The 18688-nt window shown below is 45.2% G+C and overlaps 2 protein-coding genes across 6 annotated transcripts in view; one reads left to right on the forward strand and one right to left on the reverse strand.

Annotated features, from left to right (window-relative positions):
* Window positions 1-9: 9 nt before the first annotated feature.
* rcbtb1 (regulator of chromosome condensation (RCC1) and BTB (POZ) domain containing protein 1) lies at window positions 10-5750 on the reverse strand. 3 transcript variants are annotated; one of them, XM_034101301.2, is made up of 14 exons: window positions 5688-5739; window positions 5562-5591; window positions 4722-4998; window positions 4408-4558; window positions 4009-4175; window positions 3515-3673; window positions 3328-3435; window positions 3106-3248; window positions 2842-2905; window positions 2630-2756; window positions 2414-2540; window positions 2114-2265; window positions 1900-2030; window positions 10-1787 (listed from the first exon to the last, which is right to left on the reverse strand). In XM_034101301.2, exons 2-14 carry the CDS (start codon window positions 5576-5578, stop codon window positions 1647-1649), a joined length of 1764 nt encoding a protein of 587 aa, XP_033957192.1. In that variant the 5' UTR covers window positions 5579-5591; window positions 5688-5739; the 3' UTR covers window positions 10-1646. The 3 variants fall into 3 exon arrangements, with proteins under 3 accessions (XP_033957192.1, XP_033957207.1, XP_033957200.1); XM_034101316.1 differs by lacking the exon at window positions 5562-5591 and having other exon boundaries at window positions 5688-5750; XM_034101309.2 differs by lacking the exons at window positions 5562-5591; window positions 5688-5739 and adding an exon at window positions 5443-5550.
* A 5840-nt stretch (window positions 5751-11590) lies between these two features.
* The window catches only part of LOC117460091 (fibroblast growth factor 14-like), a 44682-nt gene continuing 37584 nt past the window's right edge, over window positions 11591-18688 (forward strand). The window contains exon 1 of one of the 3 annotated variants that reach the window (XM_034101328.2): window positions 11591-12506. In XM_034101328.2, the coding sequence (XP_033957219.1) occupies window positions 11852-12506 (655 nt within the window). In that variant the 5' untranslated portion in view covers window positions 11591-11851. The other 2 variants (XM_034101350.1, XM_034101340.1) reach the window with 2 other exon arrangements.

Here is an 18688-nt window from a genome sequence, read left to right on the forward strand (position 1 = left end):
GACAACTAGTGGTTTGTTAGATACCCATTTATTCCACCAGCTGGCAGCACACCACCATATGTTCACATATATTGAATAAACCGCTGCTTTCTTTTTACACTATGAAGACTTAACTACTTCACCATGAGACACACATTAATGAACTAACATGATAAGAAATATGACGTAATTGCTTAGGAGCCAAATAAGCATTATATGGAAACACGTTATTTATTTTATCACTGTGACATGTAATTCAATCACTAAATATAAAAGAAACATGTCAGTTATGTAACAGCAGAAAAAACAATCATTCAACCAAATAATGTAATGCTGATTGTAATGATTGTCCTATTTAAAGAAATGCTAAAAACAGCACAATACAAAATATATTTTATATCTTAATACAGAAAGCAACACAATCTTTTCTTTCAGTTTCATAAGAAACAAAACTGTAAACCAGCTCATTGCTCCACTAAAGCATTTACTAACTTCAATGTAATTAACTGCAAGGAATCAAAGTGGTTCTTTGAAGCATCCGAGTGCATAAAGAACATGAAACCTACAGAAGTAACAGAAACTGATCTGCTCTGTTGGAACAGAAAGTGAGGACTAGGCAGTTTTTTGTCACCATAAGCCAAAGCAAACAGAATATAAACAAACATCTCATTTATCCCTACAGAGAATTTCAAAGTACTCCGCTTGCCTTAGCTTACAGAGTTTTGTGCATTGTCATCGTACGTGCAGAGAAAGTGTCCTTACAGAGGAATCATTTGGTCTCACTGAACTTGCATTGTCGTTTGTTTCTTTGTATATGTCCCAATAAGATTAGCAAACACAAACCGACGAGAACACCTTCGATCAGTTTGTTGACAGTCCCAGTGTGAAGAGGAATACTATGCAACACATTTTACATTGTCAAAGAAAGAAATGCTAGTAATGTAACAGTGCCCTAAAAGCTTCTAATGCAACTTTCTTTCACTTCCCCTTACACAGTGTGTCAAACTATTTGAACTATTACTGTTTCACTAAATATGAAGAAGAAGCAAGCGTTTCTTAAAGGTGCCATAGGGCGAGAAATAACGTCTTAATACAAAAGAAAAGAGTATAAAAAGTACATTATTATACATCCCACAACGGTTTTACACTGTGCGGAATAAGTGACCGAGCACAACCCACAGTAGGACCTGGATCTTGTTTGTGTTGACGCCGAAATGGGGCTCACCCAAGAAGTACTTTTACCCAACACTGTATTTTGGAAATGATAGATATGGAAACTCAAAGTGCTTCAGTACGGTGGTTCTCCTGGCCAGAGCAAGTCAGTCATCAAAGCTATCAAAGACAACTGCCTGCTATTTCTTCCGGGTTTTTGGTCTATCATGTCAACTTAAGTACAGGAAGCACTGGCCGAGCAAACACATATTCAAGTATACATACAGCATGTAAAGAATGTGTGAGAGGAAAAGGCGCCGTGACTTTGCCGAGTGCCTCTACCGAGTGCCTCTACCGAGTGCCTCTACCGGAATGATCCAAAGTGCTGACTTCAGATTGGTCGATAATGAAGCTTAATTCCCATCCTTCTGGTGACCTGAGGCTTTTGGAGCTGCTCACATCCAGAGCACATCGTCTTGGTCAAGGTACAGTTTGATAAATCCTAAGAGCTCCACTCAGTTCTTGAAGGCTCCGCAGCGGCTGGCTTTGCTGATGAACTCTTTGAGCATCGCTCCGTCCACCTGCCAGAAAGCTCCAGTCTGAGTCACCTGAGTCAGGTGGTTGACACAAAACCGGAAACAAAACACCTCCAGGTCCTAGAAGAGGAATAACAACATGAAACAAGAGAAGAAGAGGCTAAATATAATCAAAGACTCAATGTAACCTTCTGGAGAATGCAGCCACGTGCACAAGTAGAATATGTCGTACCTCTGCGTCGTATCGGATGGCGGCGGACAGCAGAGTGAAGGCGTTGTCCACGGTGATCCCTCTCTTGATGATCTGCTGACACAGGCGCTTCAGGCGGTTTTCACAGTAAGACGTGGCCAGGTCCAACAGGCCTGCAGACGACACATAAGACAGGATTTACACACAACAAATCAGAAACCGTACACTTATTTGACCGCTGTGTCTGTGCGCTAACCGATGGCGTCCTCAGGGGGAAGGTCAACAGTGTCGGTGTAGAGGAACTGCAGGAAGGATCTGTAGACGGGGTAGGAGAACTGGCCGATCTCGATCACGTCCTGCTGGTCCTCCGTCCACTGGGAGCGGAACATGGAGCGGAAGTGCTCACACCTGCTCCGAAAAAATCCCATTATCTACACTGTACATGTTGGCAATCCAGCTTAAATGCCTGTATCGTTTATGGACAAAGCAATGATAACTTTTAATATATATCTGTAATATTTAACTTTAACTTTTAAAACCTTACACGTGGACACACCTGATCTTCAGCACAGCTTTGTGAACGTGAATGCACTTTCCGTCGACGCTGAATTTAAGGTCGGCCGTTTCTGGGCTGTCGAACTCTTTCCTCAGAGCCTCGGAGACCGTCAGGAAGTCGTCGTGATCTGGAGCAAAGCAGATAATGAAGCTTTCCACAGTAAGACGTTTAGAAGTTAAAGTACACCCTCTGTCTTTCTCTCTCTCTCTCTCTCACCCATAGACATGAGCCTCCACATGACGGAGGGCGTGGCGAAGCAGGCGAAGACGTCGTCGGTGCTGGTGAAGTGTGTGAGGTGTGGCATGAGGATGGATTGCCCCCGACAATGACCCCACATATACACCTGGAGGAGAAACATGGCTATAAGAAAAGTATACAAAAGAGATGTTATATATACACAATACACAGTGCATTCATCGCATACACACCAGCCCACTTTGGGTCTTGGCTGCTGACGTGTGTGTTGAATGGCACGCTGCGACCTCGACAATCCTGTCAAAAGAGAGATGTGTAAAGAAATCACATGGAACAAGAAACACTCCAAGAAGATACAACTCTGTGGGGAGACGGCAGGATTTGGACATTGTTTCAGAAGGGGAACTACTTCCTTTGCCCACTGACAGCTCCTTGAGAAGAGGAGCGGATGTCGAGGCAGGAAACAGGAACACAGAGAAATCCGCCCTTCCTCTTACCTCTCCTTGTCGGCCAGGATCTGCACCGGGCTGAGGTGGTTGCTCTTGTTTCCCGTCCCCAGCTGCCCGTAGGTGTTTGCTCCCCAGGCGTACAGCAGCCCTTCGTCAGTCAGCGCCAGGCAGTGGCTGTACCCCGACACGATCTGGAAAACACGGAACATTGGAGTCATGAAACGAGTCCAATGGGAGTCATCAGCAGTCAGCATTACTGCAGGTTCTCACCTGTTGCATGCACAGCCCCTGGAGTGCAGAGAGGCGGCAAGGCGTCAGCTGGTTTCCATTGTTCCCAATACCCAGCTGTCCGTTACCGTTATACCCCCAGCCGTACACCTAGATGCACAGAGCTAACTTTACTGCATGGAGTTCAGACTGATCAGGGGATTCATAGGAACACGTATGCCCTTTTCACCTCTCCGTTGTCGATCAGAGCCATGGAGGAGGTCTGTCCACATGAGATGCCGATAGCAATCTTCCCCTGCAGGCAGCCGGTGACTTTCCTGGGGTAAGGCTGGTTGGCTGTGGACCCCGAGCCGATCTGACCGCAGTTATTATAACCCCATGCAAACACCTGTAGGGCAGGGAAGCGACGTGTGGGGCAATTCACTTTTATTTTTCACATAGACACAACCCTGTGGAACATACTAGTGTACAGCTGGTAGCATTGAACACCTTGTCACACAGCCTAAGCCGCTTTAACACAATAAGCTGCTTAGTGGAGTACTGGCAGAGCAGGAAGGCGCTACGTCAAGTGACACGTGTAAAAGTAATCAGGAAAACCACAACTATTTATGGTTTCACAAAATGGAAAATTCTTGTATTTCCCCATTTAATTACATTCAAACTCCGACAAGTCTCTTTAGAAGTAAACAAATTCAATACACATATGTCAATGTAAAAAGCTACCTCTCCGTCCTGAGTGAGCGCCATGGAGTGATGCGAGCCGCACGCCACCTCCCTCACTTTCTTGTTCTGGGGGTTGGCGGTGACCAGCAGCGGAGACAGAGCCTGGTTGGTGTTCCCGTTCCCCAGCTGACTGTAGCCGTTGTGTCCCCATGCAAACAGCTGTCCGTCTGCAACACAGAGACACCGAGAGAGACGGTCAGAATCAGTATACCTTTATGAGTTCCACATATTGTCACAGCAGTACATACTCCATACCCCAAGGCCACATGGTGACATTGCCTCTTCCTCAAGACTCTTAACATCACAAGAAGATGTTGTTATACAATCCCACCGGAGCATTTACACACTGCGGGGCTGAAGGTAAGAGCAGCACAGATCATTGATTAGTTTAGTATTCACCCTCCGTAGCCAGCAGGACGTGAGGCCCACTTCCATAGCTCAGGCTGACCACCTTCTTCCCCCGCAGGAAGTCCAGCTTCTTCGGCACGATGGTGCTCAGACTGTCTCCTGTACCCAGGCAGCTGCTGCTGTTCAACCCAAACACAAACACCTGGTGGAGAGAAGACACAGGGACACTGAGAATACAAATACACAGGTACAGAGTGATGTCTAACTTTGTAATGTATATATTATCCAATGTCAATATGTTTCTGTATATGTCTGTACATTTCGATCTATCTAACAAGGTGTAACTGACATCCAGAGGGCCTCACCTCATTAGCATGTGTGATGTAAATGGCTTCATTAGCAGAGGTCCCAAACACACAGGCCTGCCGCACTGAGGCCAGCTCCTCGGCGCTCAGCAGAGAAAACAGGGGCCACTTACTGACGTCCACCATGGCTCCTGCGACTCTCAGCCTTTCTCGTCGGGGGGCAGCAGTCACAGCTGACAAGGAGGGAGGGATGGGAGGGGGTTGGCGAGGAGAAGGGAGGCTGTGAGGAGGAGGAGGGGGAGGTGATGATGGAGGAGCTGAACCATCCCTGCTGACACTTCAGGAAGGAAGAGATGAGATGGCGGTTAACTCATGGAACAAGGCCGAGGAAACACATTGCTATAAGCGTGTTGTTCAGCAGCTTTGACTCATTACTGTGCGATGTCAAACCGCCCTTCCATTCGGGATATAATCACAAGACACTGCAGTCAATATAAGGTTACATGAAACTCTATAGCAGACCAAATTGCAGAGTAATGCACCTTCAAATAGTCATGATGAGCATAATATGTTAATAAATGCTTTGTGTTTAAATGATTATCAAGCACACGACGTACAAAACTGGCTAACAACAATTAAGAAAAGCAGTTGATGAATACATATATTAAAGATAGCTTTTAAATTGCTCAATTATTAAGTGAACCCTGGCATCTCTCCATGTTAACTCGGCAATACACATCATCACAAAGCATTATAAGCAAGCTAAAACGACATTATATACCTATATAGTTCCATTTTAGGCCATCTGTACTGAACTCCTTTTATTTGACTGTGTTCACTAATGCACCACAGCAGCTTAAAGGCACTGGAGGTAAACAAGCTGTGTTTTCCTGTTCCTACCTAAAGCATCGCTCCATGACAACGAATCAACTGAGAAAAAGACAGACAGACAAATGTTTAAATACAGTAATACTATTAGTAAGAACAGCTACTTCTATAATATGCGTGTATATGATGTAAAGTTACCCGATGTCGTCTCCCTGGTGTTGTCAACTGCCGTCGTCTTCTTCTTCGTCTCCTGTATTTCCGGTAGAATAGGTTATGAATGGAGGTTTTGCTGCCCCCTTCTGGACATTGGTGAAACTACTCTTTTCTTTCCATTGATCATGTCCAGTATTTTGGGGAGAAAACACATTCAGCCTAAGCTTAGTCAGAACCATTTATAATATATTATTGCCTAACAATTATTTAACATGCAGTTAAATGCCAATCAAGTATTTAAATCTTTATTTATGTTGTTCTATCCACAACAATCATTTATTTGTTGTCATATGTTCAAGTTAACTAAGCCATTTCAACCAGCAGGTGGAGCACGAGCACACAGATCAGGGCTCGTGGATGTGAGGTATTAAAGGTTCAACTTTTACATGGGACTCAGCAGTGTCTGTCTTTAAGTGGATAAGAGCTGCTATACGTTTTCCATCTCATTTACTCAAAGAACTCAATTTGATCTTCTGCCTCACCCGGTGACACATCAAACGCACCTTTGTTGTCATCTGAAACAGGTGCTTGTCCGTCCTAGCTTAAATATAAAATACAAAATCCGCTCGTGCTTGAAATTCCGGCGTTTACACTATTCTGAGGAACTTCTGCATTCAGTGAGGTGTGTGAGACCTTTCTGCTTATTTATTATCACTAATAAAATATATAATGTTAAGATAATAACAATTCCTGTCACAGTTTTGACTGTCAAAAACTGAGGTAATAAACGTATAAAAGTTAGCGCTGAGCTTCAGCCTGCAATGTTCAAAACAACAGACAAAGCCAGAAATCTAGGTGCAGTCATGGACTCTGACCTGAGTTTCAACAGTCACATTAAAACAGTTACTAAATCAGCCTACTATCACCTAAAACATATCTAGGATTAAAAGACTAATGTCACAGCAGGACTTGGAAAAACTTGTCCATGCTTTTATCTTCAGTAGACTGGACTACTGCAATGGTGTCTTCACAGGTCTCACTAAAACATCTATTAAGAAGCTGCAGCTGATTCAGAACGCGCTGCTCGAGTCCTCACTAACACTAAGGAAGTGGATCACATCACTCCTGTTCTGAAGTCTTTACACTGGCTTCCTGTGTGTCGAAGAATAGATTTCAAAATACTGCTGCTGGTTTATAAAGCACTGAATAGTTTAGGCCCAAAATACATTTCTGACCTCCTGCTAAATGATGAACCATCAGATCTCTCAGGTCTTCAGGGACTGGTCAGCTTTCTGTCCCCAGAGTCAGAACTAAACCTGGAGAAGCAGCGTTCAGTTATTATGCTCCAAATATCTGGAACAAACGCCCAGAAACCTGCAGGTCCGCTGCAACTCTGACTACTTTTAAATCCAGGCTGAAGACTTTTCTTTTTGTCGCTGCTTTTAATTGAACTATTCATATCTTAGACTGCACTGTAACTTTTATCCATGTATTTTTTCTTTTAATGTTTAATTGATTAGCTTTTCTTTGTAAAGCACTTTGAATTGCCTTGTGTTGAAAAGTGCTATATAAATAAACTTGCCTTGCCTTGTCAAGGCTAATTTAGCTCAACACTTTTTGACTTTTAGCAACCGAACAGGACACGAGAGGCTGAGAGGGCTCGTTATATTCCGCTTGGGGATAAAGGAGCAGAACAGTTAGAGCTGGAGAGGATTCAAGAGGACTTCAGAGGACGTCTCGGTGCTTAAAATACCCAAAAATCCACCTTCAGACAGACAGGTGAGTCCAACAACAAACGTATCATGGCTGTTTGCTAATGCAGTACTGTTGCCTAGAAACAAGGTGTTGTAAAAGAGAGCAACGGTTGAAAAAGTACGCAGATACTTTACTCAAGTAAAAGTACTAATACCACATTTTAAACATACTCCCAGTGGTGTATAACTAACTGAGTACATTTACTAAAGTTCTGTCCTTAATGAGGTACTTGTACTTTGAGTGTTTAAATGTGTTGCTACTTTGTTATTCTAAAAAAACTAAGCTGCTGCTACTCTCAAAGTCTTGCTATGTTTTTGTGGCAATTTTTTTAATTTGCAAAGTAAGTTTAGCTCTGAAATACAATGAAGTAAAAGTAGGAAGCGGCATGAAAAGGAAACACTGAAGTCCAGTAACTCAAGTACTGCACAGGTAGCACATGTAGTTAATTGCATCCCACCTCTGAAGACAGGTGTGTGTGTGTGCTGTTCACTTTGATGTGTGTGTTGTGGTTTTAGCTGCTGCTGACTTTGTTCTGATCTGCGTGTGTCCCTTCTTGTTGACGCTCTGTTCTGATGTGAAGGTGACCGGGTGTTTTACTGATGCTGTCCAATTTCACTCGTTGCTCATTTGTCCATCACTCTTTTTAAAATGGTTTCGGACATTGTTGTTTCCTTTTTAGAGTGTTGTCTTTATTCTTGTTAGGGTACACTGAGAGATAAGGTTGCATATTAATAACAGGCTGGAAATTATTTGTAGATTCTTATCTTTTATGTCTATTTGAAGTTATTTTAATTTGAATGATTACTACGGTTTTTTTCAATTACAAATCACCTCTTTGGTTCCTTTGCATTGACGAATCCCCACTGGCTGCACACCTCACTCTCAGTGTGTGGCCTCCTCCACACACACACACACACACACACACACACACACACACACACACACACACACACACACACACACACACACACACACACACACACACACACACACACACACACACACACACACACACACACACACACACACACACACACACACACACACACACACACACACACACACACACACACACACACACACACACACACACACACACACACACACACACACACACACACACACACACACACACACACCATGTATACGTCACTTCAGGGGACATTACATTGATTTACATGCATTTCCTGGAGACTTATCCTAACCTTAACCATAACCAACACATGCCTAACCTTTAACCTTAACCTTACCCTTACCCTAATCCTAAACCTAACCAAGTCTTCACCCTAAAATTAATGATCCCCCTTATGGGGACCTCCAATTTGTCCCCATAAGGGAGGTGAGTCCTCACATGTGACTATGTAAACAGATGTAGGTCCCCACAAGTATAGTAATGCCACACACACACACACACACACACACACACACACACACACACACACACACACACACACACACACACACACACACACACACACACACACACACACACACACACACACACACACACACACACACACACACACACACACACACACACACACACACACACACACACACACACACACACACACACACACTGTTCACAGGTATGCAGCTCTCTCTGCACACAGATGATATGTTGCCCCTTAATTAAAGCAATCGCATGCTGCAGACTTGAGCTGCTCCTAACAATACAAGTCGTGCACTGCCGCTGATGGTGAAGTTCAATGCTTTGTCTGTGATTGACCATTTCTGCATGTTTTCACACATTTGAGTGTTTTTGACCTCTTTAAAACATGCACAACTCTTGGAAAGAATTACACATGGCGTTATTTGACATTATTTGGCTTTAATTGATTTTTCATGGCTTGAAAAATCCATCCAGAACCACTGAAAACGTGTGTTGGCTTGATATGATCATTGTGACCACACCATATGTTGGTGTATGACACTTTAAGGTGTGTTGTATTGTACTTTAAGGTGTGTTGTATTGTACTTTAAGGTGTGTTGTATTGTACTTTAAGGTTTGTTGTATTGTACTTTAAGGTTTGTTGTATTGTACTTTAAGGTGTGTTGTATTGTACCGCATGTTGTCCGTCTTTTAACGAAGAAACACTTTTATATTTGACTAAAGCTCGTCACTACTTCTCATGGCTTCTTACTGTGTTAATGTGCTTTTCCTTTAACTCCATGGTCCGCACTTTCATTCCTGTCAGCTCAGAGAGAGGGTTTGATTACACTGCGAACATCAAAGGCACTTTACACACGCGAGTGGTTTCGCTTCTTCTCAGTGAAACGGCTGCTTGTATGGGTTCAGGTTTAGCAATGGACTGAATCACAACCACATGAGCCACAAGCCATTTAGAGAATGGATGGTGTGTTTTAAAAGCCTTCCAACAAAGTGCTCCAAGGGACTTTATGGTCTGTTTCCTTCAAACTATTTCCATCATTCACTGACATGTAATTATTTCCCTTGGTAAAACAGGAAAGGTATGACTTTCTGACGGATATCTGCAAAACCCTGACGTCAGTTCATTGGGTTTTGTTAGTTTAATCTATTTGAAATGTCTCTGACACTGTTATGTCTGCCCAGAGACCTCACATGCATGTCAGCAGGATAATAAGCTGTGTGTGTGTGTGTGTGTGTGTGTGTGTGTGTGTGTGTGTGTGTGTGTGTGTGTGTGTGTGTGTGTGTGTGTGTGTGTGTGTGTGTGTGTGTGTGTGTGTGTGTGTGTGTGTGTGTGTGTGTGTGTGTGTGTGTGTGTGTTTGACCAGCGATTGTGGATTCAGCACTATGGACAGCGCCAGCCTCTGAAAACACTGCAGCATTTCCAGCTCGGCTTCAGACCGCAATGAGTGCACAGTATAACTGAGATACGCTTCTGACAAGGCACCATGCAGCACTACATCATTGTAGTCATTTCATTTAACCAAATGCAAAGGGACAGTCAAGATAACTGCTGTTTCCACCCAGTCTGATGTGACTGTAAGACCCCAGTGTTGCAGTCAGGATTCGTGCAACAGGTGTGCAGACAGAGAAGACGGCATTAAACGGTCAGATGCTTGGCCGGAGCCTTTCTTTGGATCAGATATAGGTTCTTGTAAAAGCTGCAGTAAACAGAGACCGTGTGTGTGTCTCCAAACCGTTTATTTATGACGCCATCTCGGCGCCCTCCTCCCCAAATGTTGCCGGTTACAGTTTCTATCCAGTCAGTCCAGATGCTGACGGTGTGGGAACCACGTGTCTCCGTATCGGCAAGCAGCTCCTCAGAGTAGAGCTGTATCAAGCTGCACAGGCAAACCGGAAGTAGCGATTTCCCTCAGAATAAAAGTCGAGGATAAACTAGACTGCACTCTTATTGTAGGAACTTTAACCACAGCTGGATGCGTTAAAAACAAGTGTGAATTGTAAGGTATCAAAGTCATATGAATAGCCTATAGTGCAAACACTTTTATATGAACTTTAATTTACTTCACATTTCTTCTTTAATACTTATTACCAATGCATTCAACATTAGCGATATAATAAATCAAGTAAGATGTTGAAAGAAAATACATATTACAAAAATGAATAAAATAGCAGAGCGAACCAGATCCTCACATGCATATCAAAAAGTGCTTTTTTTTAACTTGTGATAGTGCAGTTTTTTGTTTTGAAGGAGCCAACCGGAACATGTGTTTTGATTAATTGCTCCCACTTAGTTGCTGCTTCGGTATAGAATAGATAGTCAGTGCACCTCCTCGCGCCCCACCGGCCGCTGGTCGTCTCGAGCGCTGCTGAAGAAGACAGTGAAGCACCAGAGGAGCGCGAGACCACCACGAGCCAGACCAGGTCTTCTTCTTCTATTTCTTCTTCATTTAGTTTCTGGAGTATCAGAGACAAAGTCCAGCAGCTTCTTATTTTTTATCAGCAAGGTGAGGAAGAGGAGGAGGAGAGGAAGAGGAGACAGACAGACAGACAGCAGTATCTTGGCGCATTGGAGCTTATGGATTATTGAGAAGTGGAGGCCGAAACGCGGATGAAATATTCATAAGGACTTTTTAAAGAGGAAAACACAGAGTGGGATAGTGCAGAGATTCCCTGCAGTGATTCACCTGCCGCTCCCGCGCTCCCAGAGACCCAGTGTGTGCAGTGTGTGTGTGTGTGTGTGTGTGTGTGTGTGTGTGTGTGTGTGTGTGTGTGTGTGTGTGTGTGTGTGTGTGTGTGTGTGTGTGTGTGTGTGTGTGTGTGTGTGTGTGTGTGTGTGTGTGTGTGTGTGTGTGTGTGTGTGTGTGTGTGTGTGTGTGTGTGTGTGTGTGTGAGAGAGAGTGTGTGTGTGGAAAGGAGCCCCCCTGCTGCAGTACTTGTCTGCTGCTGCTGGTATACAGGGATGCCACTGACTTGCTGACGGACACCCGGTATCCGCACCCTCCTCCCCTCCTCCTCCTCCCCCCCCGGACGGACGCACCGACCCCCTGTGCTCCCCACTAATATGCAATGGTTTTTTGTGAAGAAGCCGACAGTTGCCGCGTACCGCCGACTTCACGCTAGCGCCGCCGCATGCCTGTCCGCCGCTGCCGCTCCTCTCCCTGCGCCGCGCGGCAAACGACGCAATTTGAAGAGGAGCGCTCCGGGGCTTTTGACGCCGCGGCGGCCGGGCGGCAGCAGCGACTTATCCCCCGCCGCTGAGGACCACCGGCCGCTGGGGGAAGACACCGAGGAGAAAAACGCTGCAGCGGTTGCTCTCCTCCTCGACATCGACGCGGAATACGCGCTGGTCTCTGGACTCTTGGAGGAACCGGGCGAGGAACCGGGCGACGAGCCGGGCTTCCTGCTCCTCTTCTTGTCTATGGTGCAGATCGGGGGGTCGAAGCACCGCCGAACTGAACCCAACAGCTGGCCGGCTCTGCTGGCATGCAAACAGGGGGGCGGATCAGCCCCCATGCGGTGGGTGAATTTTAGGCTGCCGCATCCGGAGCGCCTCTCGTCCCCTACCTCCTCCTCCTCCTCCTCCGCCTCCGCCTCCTCCTCCTCCCCCGTCTCGGCCAAATCCATGCGGTTTATTTGGAACAACATTTTCAGCAAAGGATCGCATATGCTGCAGTGTCTTTGTGGCAGGAGCCTCAAGAAAAACAAGAACCCAACTGGTGAGTTTGGTGTGTGTGAATGTGTGTGTCGTCTGTGTAGAGATTGATAGGGAAGCACTTTATTGCGTGTGTGTGTGTGTGTGTGTGTGTGTGTGTGTGTGTGTGTGTGTGTGTGTGTGTGTGTGTGTGTGTGTGTGTGTGTGTGTGTGTGTGTGTGTTTGTGTGTGTGTGTGTGTGTGTGTGTGTGTGTGTGTACTCCCTCCCGAGACTGCACTGTTCCACTGCTTGCTGGTGTTTCTCTGCAATCGCAGTTGTGCAGCAAGTGAGTGCACTACAGGAAGGGGAGGGGGTGTTATGGGGGCAGAGAAAGAGGGGAGGGGGGGGGTGATAACTTATTAGCACAGAAACTACAGCGTGCGTGCTGTGCGCGGCAGAGATGCTGCAGAACATCAAGTGTAATGCAGCATGCAGACCCGTCCAGGCTCCAGTAGCCTGCACGATGGAACAGCACATGGCCTCATTTAGACTCACTGTGGATATGCATGATAGTGGAGGCTCGAACAGGACGGAGACGTGTTTAGGGTCTTTAGATTGAAGACCATGATGTGATGTTCTGTTCAGCTCCTTGGGTGACTTACTTTAAGGCGTTGTTTGCAGTTTATTGCAACTTTTTTCCTACCGATAAGCTGTTAATTATGTCCGACACTACTTGGTACACTCACCGGCAACTTGTCCACATTCTAAAGTTGTTCATGAATACATGTGTCACAAGTCTGTGGCTCTGTCCATCCACAGCGTGTAGGGATGACATCACGTTTAACTTACTCTCGAGCTTCTTAAATGTTTGAACCAAACCAAACCGTTTCCTTTCCTAATCCTCTGCATGACAGCACAACAGAAATTGCCTTTGGCATTGCAACAGGAAACGGACATTGTTGACATTATTGGCATATTGACATTGCTCACAAGTTGGCCTCTGCAGCCTCAACACCGTTTGTAGAGGGCGACAGCAGTCCCCTTGCCACCGGGCCTCGTTTGGAAGTCGGATAGCAGTCAGATATTATGTTTTCATGAGTATACACCAAACTTCCTATCATTGTCTTTTGTTGTATCTGACCCATGAACATTACAAGCAACTGTGATTGGACAAACTCATTGATTGACAAGTCGATAATGATAGTGGCTGTAGTATTCGTATACAGCGACCCATCTCTTACTGCAATCACCATCATAATACTCTCCTCATGTACTGGACCCTTACATAGCTGACGGATGTAGTGAGTGAGGCGATAGAGTTCCTATTTGAGTATCCACACACGGTCAGCACAGAAGTGGGATGAGATGCTGCCTTCTCTTTCCCCCCGAGTGCTCAACAGTCTCTCTGGTTCTGATCCGCTGTCTACATCATTGTTGTTTGTGTTTTGAACTAAGAGCCAAGTTGCACCCACCTGTAGAGACCTTAGTGTGGGGAAGATATCCAGTAAGATAACATCGGTGACATTTGTACCGTCTGTTTTCCGTCTCATGACTGCCTGATAGACTGTAGTGATGATTCAACATGTACACATTTTACGAGTGGCTGGTTTCCTGAAAAAGGAAGCTGTACTTTATCAACACACTGATCAACAAGTCATCTCTGGGAAAACACCTTAAGACTCCAGCTCCAAACACAAAGCCCTAATCTTGCAGATTAAAGGTGGAAAGAAACACGATCAATACTGATGTGTTGGCGAAAGGTGAAAGGAATCATTTGCTAACACAACAAAGCAGCGTTTCCTCAGCCTCTATTCGCTGCCGGCCAACTGCATGCAATTTATAAAAGATGTTTTTTCTGTCCTCTGGGCTCTTTGGTTCTGCTTTCATTCCTCTTTGCTTATTTGATGAATTGGCTTGCAGCTAAACTTGCGGGATTTATACTCCCGTGATACAAAACAGGGATATTAACCTTCTTACTCAGAGTTTAAAACGTGGGTGGGCAATCTCATGAAACGGGCAGACCCTGAGCTGCAGGTTTGTTTCAGTTCGCCCTTTTAAGAATAAATCAACTACATATTTGAAACATGGGCCATAACGCTGAAATAGTTGTTGTCACATGACCTTAAAGTTTGGTCCTTCAATGTGAAGGATACATCTACTGATAAAGACCATGAGATCTGGTATTGAGCTTCAATAAAAGTCAGTTTTGATATTCCATTAATATTGAATCTACTATTCAAGTAAAAAAAAAAACTTGTGAATCCATTTTATGGTCTTTTTTTGTATCTTTAATAGACTTTATTAACCACCATTCTTGCTGTTTCTCCAATTCACTGTTAAGCACATAAACTTTGGCCATCAAATCCATCATATCACATTTCAAATGGCTCAACGTTCGGCCACATTCCCTGGTGTTTTTCAACCACACGTTGTGTAAATCCTTCCAAATGCAAGCGTTTGCAAACAGTAGCGCAGAAACCTGGCTTCTCCATGTGTCGCTTTGTCATGTGACGCAATTAGCTTCTGGAAGAGAATCTCACACACCCACACACACTCATTGCAAAGAAGAGCAGCAGGATGTACTGTACACCATTAAGTTCCCACCAGCATCCTGCAGCAACACTCAGATGTATAGCAGGCGGCTCCATTTCTCTTTTAATTAAAGAGAAGCGGACTGAATGAACCCTCTGCCTCTGAGCGTGTGTGTGTGTGTGTGTGTGTGTGTGTGTGTGTGTGTGTGTGTGTGTGTGTGTGTGTGTGTGTGTGTGTGTGTGTGCGTGTGTGTGTGTGTGTGTGTGTGTATAATACACACAGCAGTCGGTGGTGAAATATGGACCTGCTGTTGATGGGTTGGAGGCAGCGAGGAGTTTTGCTGACGCAGCATTTGTTGCACGATTTAGCGAAAGTCCACTGGGAGGACTGAAGTACAGCTTTGCTGAGCGTGTGTGGATGCGCGTGTGCATCGGAGTCAGTGGGCGATTCAACAGGAAGCCAGTTAAATGTTTCGTTCTTCTCTTTCACGAGTTCATGTTGTCAAAGTTGACTTTTAAGTACAATGTGTATTATTATGTTCAGATCATGTCTAAATGCTGGTTAAAGAGGACTGCGGCTCAGACTGAGGAGCAGGGTGTTGTGAGTCACCACATCACCATGGCAATCATCAATTTCCATTCACTGTCAAAACATTTGTGTTGAACATTGCTAACGAATTACGGCTAACTTTAGAGAAATGTACTAGATTTTCTGTGGCTGTTTAAAAGCACCCCATTATTTTCCTGTTGAATTCTTTATGATCAGTTCTATGCTAATTCCTTTTTCATCAGTAAGCAGGCAGGCTTTCTTCAAATTGAACTTGCAGTATCAACACATGGCATAGACTCTATCAAAGAGGTGATTGATGAAGTCAGGCGCCTCTGCTTTGAGCGCTTCCTGTAGAACCTGTGAATGGAGCTCCAGATAGCCAGCATCCTTCACGGCCCGATGTGACTCAATGTCCCATGTGACGTGACCCAGATGGAGACTTTCACCCTTTTATAGCCCACACACACGCGCACGCACACACACACACACACACACACACACACACACACACACACACACACACACACACACACACACACACACACACACACACACACACACACACACACACACACACACACACACACACACACACACACACACACACACACACACAAGCCTGCTCACCTTCTCTGGAGAGTTCCCATTAAGGCATCTTGCTTGATGTTTTATTCAAACACTGGAGTATTGCAGTGGGGCTCGTGCCAACTCGGATCTGACTCGATTTGTGAAGGGCTCACACACACACACACACACACACACACACACACACACACACACACACACACACACACACACACACACACACACACACACACACACACACACACACACACACACACACACACACACACACACACACACACACACACACACACACACACACACACACACGCACACTGTACATATTGAATCAGTGGAAAGCGTTGAATCAAACATGTCTTCACGCTACATTTCCCTTCAGCTGGCAACAAACAAAGTGTGTGTGTGTGTGTGTGTGTGTGTGTGTGTGTGTCAGTTGCGTGCTGCTACATTGTCCGAAAGTGATGAGTTGACAAAATAGTGACAGTCATAGTGATGTCTGTCCTCTAAGGTCACATGGAGGGTTTTGGTGTGTGTGTGTGTGTGTGTGTGTGTGTGTGTGTGTGTGTGTGTGTGTGTGTGTGTGTGTGTGTGTGTGTGTGTGTGTGTGTGTGTGTGTGTGTGTGTGTGTGTGTGTGTGTGTGTGTGTGTGTGTGTGTGGGGTCATTAGTTCCCGGCCTCATTGTCTAAAACTCTCGGAGTCTGCAGAAAAACTTGCTGGTCTGATCTTCTTTCGTCCGAACTCACGCGTCACACACACACACTCATAAGCTGTCAACTAGTCACACACACACACACACACACACACACACACACACACACACACACACACACACACACACACACACACACACACACACACACACACACACACACACACACACACACACACACACACACACACACACACACACACACACACACACACAGCAAACGGATGAAGTAATCGTCCCACTGGAGAACATAGTGGCACAAGAGCCAGATGTTTCCCCTCGTACGTACTCTGAGCTTATTATAGTACTTTAATCTAATACATGTGAAGGCTGCACAAACAGTTGGCACTACATCGGCAATAATATCCCATAAATGCTACACATGTTTACACCCTAAAGCTGCCTTTACCAAAGTGTTGCATTCCTGCTTTCCGGGGGCTTTGTTGAGTTAAGTGAGGGGAGATATTGAAGTGTGTCAAACAAATAATACCTTTTTAAAAGACCGTGGCGGTGCAGTGGAAACACTCTGAATGCCCAAAGGAAACCACGAGCCGGAGTGGAAAGGTGAACGAGAGACGGTGGGCGTGTGTTTGGACGGCCCTCGCTCCAGGCTGCTGTCAAGAGAGAGTGAGTGCTGAGTGTTATTTTTCCAAGTGCACTTAAACAGCAGCAGGGCATCAGAGGCTCCACGGAGAAGTGTTTCCGCAGACTAAATGATAAGAACTGGAGAAACACTTGACAACAACTCCGTGTCTCGCTCTGACTCGCTGCATAAAGAGCGTTTCGTCGGAGAGACGGCAGATGCCGGATGTAGTCACTGAATTGTAGTGGTAGCGTGTTCAAGCATAAGGCGGCGTGTGGCGCAGTGGGTTGTGCGTTTCGGTCGGATCAGGGGGTCACAGGTTCAAACCCCACTGCAGTCAGCATGTCGTTGTGTCCCTGACTCTTCACCCCAAAGTGCTCCTGTGGGGATTGCCCACAGTATTGAGTGTGGAAGTGGCTTTGGATAAAAGCGTCTAACAAGTGACATGTAATGTAATGTAATAAGGCATATTCTATTGTTTGCCTAAATGAAACTCAAGATGCTTGCTTTCCCCAGAGCTTTCTACATTATTACACAGATGACACATGCGCGGTCAATAGCTGTCATAAAGATAAAACGGTTCATTGTGAAAAGAGAAAGAAACGTGGAAGTTCGTGAAAGACGCTGACCTCACCGACGAGTCCCCACCGTGTAGCTTTTTCTTGGCACCTCGTCTCCTTATCTGTGCTTCCTTTGTTCCTCCTCTCCCTCACACACACTTGAGTTGACTTTTTACTCTTCTCTTGTCTGGGTTAACCTTTTGCGCGATGACAGCCACCGCATGACATAATGGCCGTATCTGTCCCCCTCGCTGCTCGTGTGTGTCGCCATCTGAGGCCGCGTCGGGGGGCTTCAGGCCATTTTAGAAAGTGAGTTTTCAGTGGAGTCCAATGGGCCGGTGTTTACAGGTGTGTTTGTGTGTTAGCCATGGACTATGAGTTTATACTGAAGATAGCAGAGAGGAGATTAAAGGCCGCTTTGGGCCGAGCTGACCCAGGTAAGATGCTCTTTAGACCCTGCCGTTTGACCCACTCATTAATGCAAAACATACAGCTCTGGTTGTACATTTACTTACACTTTTATCTACCTTCATCGGGATGTACAACTTTATATACTTTTCAAAAGTTTGATTTTAAATGCATTTTGTATGTCTACGTTTTGACTTTTCCTCAGCTCTAAGCTCTAAACTCGCTTCAGAGCAATAAGACGGGGCGAAATGAGAATGGGAAGGGATCACCGGATACAAGTGCTTTTCATGTTGTGTTATGATTGCCATTGATCATTTCTCATGACCTCACTTTTGTGAA

Source organism: Pseudochaenichthys georgianus, chromosome 2 (assembly GCF_902827115.2).
Source record: "Pseudochaenichthys georgianus chromosome 2, fPseGeo1.2, whole genome shotgun sequence".
Taxonomy (NCBI): Eukaryota; Metazoa; Chordata; class Actinopteri; order Perciformes; family Channichthyidae; genus Pseudochaenichthys; species Pseudochaenichthys georgianus.

Bases quoted from the DNA above. Each gene is read 5' to 3' on its own strand.
- rcbtb1 (XM_034101301.2), bottom strand. The intron at 4,559-4,721 runs GTGAGGCCCTCT...TCTCTCCACCAG, and splicing joins ACATCACACATGCTAATGAG to GTGTTTGTGTTTGGGTTGAA. The intron at 3,249-3,327 runs GTGAGAACCTGC...CGTGTTTTCCAG, and splicing joins AGGGGCTGTGCATGCAACAG to ATCGTGTCGGGGTACAGCCA.